The 7059-nt window shown below is 43.3% G+C and overlaps 1 protein-coding gene across 1 annotated transcript in view; it reads left to right on the forward strand.

The window, feature by feature from the left end:
- DNAJC27 (DnaJ heat shock protein family (Hsp40) member C27) overlaps nt 1-7059 on the forward strand; it is a 37969-nt gene that overhangs the window by 12395 nt on the left and 18515 nt on the right. The window contains exon 4 of the mRNA XM_077774121.1: nt 6042-6206. Coding sequence (XP_077630247.1) covers nt 6042-6206 — 165 coding nt within the window. The remainder of the gene's footprint in view (nt 1-6041; nt 6207-7059) is intronic.

A 7059-nucleotide genomic window follows, 5' to 3' on the forward strand; every position in this document is an offset into this window, starting at 1 on the left:
TTTTTTTGTTTTTTTTGTTTTTAATGTTTGGAACTTTCTCAGCTTCTTCTCTTACCAAATTTGGTAAGTTTTCAGCCATTATTTCTTTGAGTACTTTTTCAGCTCCACCCTGAAAGGTGGAGTTCTGTAGGGCCTTGAGGCTCTGTTTTTTCCTTGGGTTTTGTTTGGGTTTTTGTTTTTGTGTTTTTTTTTTTTTTGCTTTTGCTTTTAACTTTATGTTCTCTTTATTGTCCGGATCAGGTAGTTTTTATTGTTTTGCCTTCCAGTTTACTGAGTTTGTCCGCTGTCTCCTCTGTTCTGCTGCTGAGCCCAACTACTAAGCTGTTTTAGTTTAGTTTAGTTATTTTCAGTAATTTATCTTTCTAAAATCTCTACCTAGTCTTTGCTTACTTGGCTGGAGGTGGAGAGACAGATTGTTTCTGAGGTGTCTGGCTAGAGTAGGGGTTATCATCTAAAGCTCTTTTGTCTTGTGAGGCTGCCCCTTTCCTGCTCCTTTGGCTACAGAGAACAGGCTTTTGTTGGGCTTTTGTCTGTACCCATTGACATTTCTAAGTTGTACTTCTTCAGTTCCATATCTTAGATATATGAGGCAAAAGAAAATCCAGGAAACTTCACACTGTGTCATTCCTTAGGCCTCGAGATCCCTAGCTTATCTGCTTTCTTCTTTCTACCTTCTAGTGTCTTCTTATATAGTTTTTATATTTAGCACGAAGGGTTTTTTACCTGTACTTAGAAGGAAGTGTAGAGAAAAGTATATCTATCTTCCTGGGGGAAAAAAATAACAATATGCCTGTGAAATCTTCATCTTGTGAATAGACCCAAATATTTAGGTAAAATGAATTATTTTTATTTTTAATTTTTTTTAATTTTTTAAAATGTTTTATTTATTTCTGAGAGAGAGAGAGACAGCGTAAGCAGGGGAGGGTCAGAGAGAGAGGGAGATACAGAATCTGAAACAGGCTCCAGGCTTTGAGCTGGTAGTCATCACAGAGCCCTACGCGGGGCTTGAACCCACAAACTGTGAGATCATGACCTGAACCGAAGTCAGAGGCTTAACCAACTGAGCGACCTAGGCACCCCTATGTTTTTTATTTTTGAGAGAGACAGAGATAGAGAGTGTAAGTGGGAGAGGGCCAGAGAGAGAGGGGGACAGAGGATCCAAAGTGGCTCTGTGCTGACAGTAGAGACCCCAACACAGGGTTCAAACCCATGAACTGTGAGATCATGACCTGAGCTGAAACCACGAATTATACACTCAACCGACTGAGCCACCCAGGTGCCTCTAAAATGAATTCTTTTTGAATGTGGAGGCTTACGTGGGTTAAATCAATTTTACAAGTATAGAGTATTGCCAGTGAAAAAAGAATGGAGGCTCTAGATTACCACAAACTTGACACAGATTCTAACTACTGGAAATGCTAGAATAAATCTTAGGTTTCTTCAAAGACATACAAATGGAGAGTTAGAAAACGTCTGAGAATTAATGTGGTCCAGACTTCTTTCTGTCCATTGTAGGGTTTCTGTCTGTAACATTCCTGATTCATGACCATCATTCATTCACCACATACCAATATGCCAGTTTGTGTGTTAGACACTGGTAATACACAGCCCCTGTCCGCATGGGACATAAATATGTCAGAGTACAACATATTGAACAAATGACAGAATGCTTGGGAGCGTTTAATATCCAGCGCTAGCTTATCTGGGAGTACAGGAAGTCTTGTTGAAGGAAGCAGTGTTTAAACTGAGTATTGATGGGTAAGTAAGAATTACGTAGGTTGGTGGGAATCCCAGGATGATACATGGGTAGTTTTGAGTGGTACAAACTGTAATAGTTTGGCGAATGAATGTCTCTAAGGATGGGGTCACGCTGCTTCACAAGTTCATCTTTTAGAGTTAAAAACTCTAGATTGAAAGCTCCCGTATGAAGGCTGCCCTCCTTTGACGTTCAGTATCGATTCTGGCCTTGTTTTTGGAGTAGCATAGACTGAATCTGTGCTTCTACAAGAGAACTTTCTAATATTTATTAATCTGTTCTTTTTCAGGTAAAATATTTTCTAGTCCTGCCCCAGCTGGGCCTATCAGCATCCTTTGTGGATAATCTCTAGTTAGCTGGTAGGGAGCTGAGAACTGAACATAACATTCTAGATATTGTCTAGTGAAAAACAATGAGTGTTCCTTTACTTCCTATCATTAGGCACTAGACTTCTATCAATGCAACCTGAAATTACAATAGCTTTTTTTTCAGCAGCTTGAAAGGATAGATGCATAATTAACAGAAGCTCCTTGAAATCACCACTCCTAAAGTACCCTTTTCTATGAATAGCTTTAATTTCTCCTTTTTTGTTAAATAGTTGGCTGGCTGTAGCTCAAACCCTCCTTTTTGACAAGACCAAAGCTGTCTTCCTCCTAAGCCCCAAGCTGCCCAGATTATACTTTTGCTCAGCACACACCTGGTGAAGTGCCCATGGCCATTCTCATGATTCCTGGCGCCCCCTAATCCTTGAGGCCTGTCCTCCATTGAAGCTTCTACTGTCATCTGTCCTCCTGACAGTTTTACCCAGAGGGCCTGCTGAGAAAAGATGGTCACTTAGAATGTGAGACAGCACTCTCAGAGGAAAGTGTCGAAGAGAGGACTTTGGGGGAATGGCGGGCCTGTATCCCAGCAGCAGCCCTTCTTCCCCGGTGTACACAGCTGTATTCTGGGGCTCGTTGGTAGGAGTTAGACAGTCTATAGAAACTTCTTGAGGCCCGAGTGATATTAAACTAACAGCTTTCTCTGACCTATAAGCTAGAAAGTTTGCCATCTTTGCTTTGAGAAATAATTCCAATTCCCTTAGCATCCTGTTTAATTAAATTTTGGCTGCAGCCTGACTTCGAAGACTAACAATAGAAAGCTGTTTTGGGAGATGAGAATGATAGAACTGTAGGGGACCACTGAGGCATCGACTTTGACCTTTTCATTTTACAGATGAGGAAACTAGAGCTTGAGGTGATAAAACCACTTACTCAAGATTGCAGAGGTAGCTAGTTGCTGAGCCCAGACTTAAACTTGAGTCAGTTGAAAGAGAAATCCGTGGAGCTTGCCCAAGTCTCTGTTTACACACAGATCTCCCTCTGGATAACATATTTTGTATCTTGGAATTCTTTCTTTTTCCCTTTGGCCTCTACTTTCATTCCCAAGATTCAGCTGTTCTTGATTTAAAATGTCTCAAATACTACACCTGTTACGCCCTATTGGCGACCTAGAAGGACACATCTAGATGCATGCCTTGACATTCTTAGAGTCTAGTGGGGAAGGCAGCTGTATATGCTACCAACCGTACAACTAGACAGGAAGCGATACGAGCACTTCTAGAAGCACAGAGGCCGGCGCAGGGATGTAGAGGTTAGATTCTGTTTGGCAGGGGTAGGGGTTAGATGATGAGGCGTGGGGCAGGAGAAAACTGCCGGAAAGATACACTGTTATAGCTAAACCTGGAAGATTGAAGGTAAAGAGGTGTCTGTTTCCAGATGGAGTTGGCATAGGGCGGGTTTGGGGAAAGAGAGATTATCCAGTTTGAAGTGCAGCAGGTAGGAGGAGGGTAAGCCTGGGAAGTTGGTGGAGGACTGGTCAGGAACTTTTAACGCCAGTTAAGAGAATTTGAACTTTAGGAGGTCAGCTGTAGGGAAACACTAAAGAATTTTGGAACCAGGGCTTTAAAAAGGTAAATATGCAGGATGTATAATGTTGCTGGGGGGATTACTTAGAAAGTTCTTGGAGTGGCAGTCAAGAGATAGTGTGATGTTGGCAAGTGAAAATGGAAAGGAAGTGACAGGCGCTGGAAACATGGCGGAGGAAGCTTCTACAGGACTGTTTGTGCCTGCTGAGCAGCGAGGCAGAGGGAAGCAGCAAAGTTAACGCTGGGCTTTCCATCCACGTGACTCAGAATGGTGTGCTCCTTTTATTGCCAGAAGTTCAAGGGAAGGAACAGATTGGGAAGGAATAAGATGGAGGCTTTTCTATTGTCCATATTGAATTTGAGATTCCAGCAGGACATTCAGCTGGAAGAGTCTAGAGCTAATTGGAATTACAGGTCTGCGAGCACAGGTGAAAAGGCTCACCTTGCAGGGTCTCACCTTGCAGGTGGCTGGTGTTGCTGAGTTGGGAGGCAGGATGGAAGAAGAAAGGCTGAGGGTGCACGACAGGGTTGGTGGACTGATGGTGGCAGGCTGGAGGGGGAGCAATGGAGAGAGGAGGAGTTGGTAAAAGACCAGTTAAGAACCTGGAGAATGTGGTATATGGGAGCCAAGGCAGCACGAGTTTCAGGAAAGAAGGGAGAGGCCAGGTTTCACCATTGCGGCTGGGCTGAGCACCGTGAGGACTGGGGAGCTGTTCATCACTTTACATTCTTTCTGGTTTTGTTGGTCTTAATTGTAGGGGACAGCTTCTTCTGTTTCTGCAACTTAGAAGGCATTTGCAGTCTTGGTTCAGGTATCTGTCCGTGCTCAGAAACCGAACCTTCAAGCAGGATGTGTGTAGATTGTCTTCATTTCTCACTGCACATCCAGCGTGTGTGCGTACATGCTGGAGCCCTCTGAGGATGGGGAATACGTGGCCTCTGTCAAGGTTCTTACACGAATTTTGGCCGAAACCCCCAATCCGTCAATGTTACTCCTCACCCATCCCACGTGTCGTTGCCTCTGTCACTGTCGTGTGTTCTCTACTTTATGCTGCCTCTTCCTAGAATTATGTATATGCCCCAGAAGCAAGACACCATTTCTAGTAAAAAATAGCAAAGGAGGACAATCAGAGAAGGAATGTGAGGAAGGAAGGAAGAAGGTGCTTATACACACTGTTTTCCAGGCACCATTTAGGTGCTTTGCCTTCATTATTTCATTTAATCCTCATCATAACCCTGTGAAGTAGGTAGCATTATCTGCATTTTACAGACAAGGAAACTGAGATGCAGAGAGGTTAAGTGACTTGCCCAAGATCACACAACTAGTAAGTTAAGTATGAACCCAGACCTGTCTGACTCCAGAGCCTGTGCTCCTTTCCATTACATCACACTGAGGCTCTGAGTTCGGGGTTCTAAAGTTGGTGTGCAGACCCAAGGGTCATGAGGAAGCTCAGCCTAGCGGCCTGGGGGCGGCAGCTTTGGGATGTGATAGATAGAGGTCTGTACTGTGGCTGATGCTTGTGTCCTTTTTTGCCTTAAGTTCTTCATTGTTCACTCACCTTCTGGTTCTTCCTAAATAGAACTTCACTGTATAGAATTTGTGTTATTTTAAGGTCTACTAGCAAGAATTAAAGATTGATTGCCTCGGAGCCCCTGGGTGGCTCAGTCGGTTGAGCGTCTGACTTCAGCTCGGGTCATGATCTTGCAGTCTGTGAGTTCGAGCCCCGCGTCGAGCTCTGTGCTGACAGCTCAGAGCCTGGAGCCTGCTTCAGATTCTGTCTCTGTCTCTCTCTGCCCCTCCCCCCTCTCCCGCTCTGTCTCTCTGTCTCTTTCTCTCTCTCTCAAAAATAAGATAAACATAAAAATTTTTTAAAAATAAATAAAAGGAAATAAAAAAGATTGCCTCTAGGGAGTGGGACTAGAGGTGAGCAGGGTAGGGCAGGAGGCTATTGTTTTCATCACAAGACCTTGTGCTAGGCCATTTTTTTTTATCATGTTGTTTTGATTTTCTAAAAAGTCCCTTGGGGCACCTGGGTGGCTTAGTCAGTTAAGCGTCCGACTTTCGCTTAGGTCATGTTCTTGCGGTTGGTGGGTTCAAGCCCCGCGTCTGACTGCCAGCTCAGAGCCTGGAGCCTGTTTCAGTCTGTGACTCCCTCTCTCTCTGACCCTCCCCTGCTCACGCTGTCTCTCTCTCTCTCTCTCTCCTAGAAATAAATAAAACATTAAAAAAAAGTCCCTTAAAGACTAGTAGATATTGAGATATAATAGCAAATGCTATGACTACACCAAAGAACACACTACGTTACAGTCCTGACTGTGAGATATATTCTTATAAAATCACAAAACCTACAATTTGTGTACCTGTTCTTTTATGTGAAGGTTCGTAATGAGTTTTACAAGGACACACAAGGTGTAATACTGGTCTATGATGTTGGGCAGAAGGACTCCTTTGATGCCCTTGATGCTTGGCTGGCAGAGATGAAACACGATCTGGGGCCTCACGGAAACATGGAGAATATCGTATTTGCAGTGTGTGCCAACAAGGTAACTGCTTTGCAGTGGCATGCTCAACTTTCTGGATTCATTGTGGGAGGAGTGTGTCTGAGTTTTGGGGAAGAAATGAAAAGAAAAGAAGTCCTTACTCTATAATATGGGAATCNTCCCCTGCTCACGCTGTCTCTCTCTCTCTCTCTCCTAGAAATAAATAAAACATTAAAAAAAAGTCCCTTAAAGACTAGTAGATATTGAGATATAATAGCAAATGCTATGACTACACCAAAGAACACACTACGTTACAGTCCTGACTGTGAGATATATTCTTATAAAATCACAAAACCTACAATTTGTGTACCTGTTCTTTTATGTGAAGGTTCGTAATGAGTTTTACAAGGACACACAAGGTGTAATACTGGTCTATGATGTTGGGCAGAAGGACTCCTTTGATGCCCTTGATGCTTGGCTGGCAGAGATGAAACACGATCTGGGGCCTCACGGAAACATGGAGAATATCGTATTTGCAGTGTGTGCCAACAAGGTAACTGCTTTGCAGTGGTATGCTCAACTTTCTGGATTCATTGTGGGAGGAGTGTGTCTGAGTTTTGGGGAAGAAATGAAAAGAAAAGAAGTCCTTACTCTATAATATGGGAATCAACCTCTTTCAAAACCTACGTCCCTAAGACATAAAGAATAAAACCACCAACTCTGGTGTATCCGGATATTTATCCATTTTCTTCTGGTGCCATACTTAGAGGAGGGTACTGGTGCCTGAGCAGGAGAGGTGGACCCTCTGAGTAGCAAGAGTTTTCTCAAAGAATAAAGTGGTCTGGGAGCAGGCACTTGTCATTTTACCACAGAAAATCAGTCTGTGTTCAATATTGGCAATTTTTTTTTTTTTTTT

This window comes from Crocuta crocuta, unplaced genomic scaffold, assembly GCF_008692635.1.
Source record: "Crocuta crocuta isolate KB4526 unplaced genomic scaffold, BGI_CrCroc_1.0 scaffold246, whole genome shotgun sequence".
Classification (NCBI taxonomy): domain Eukaryota; kingdom Metazoa; phylum Chordata; class Mammalia; order Carnivora; family Hyaenidae; genus Crocuta; species Crocuta crocuta.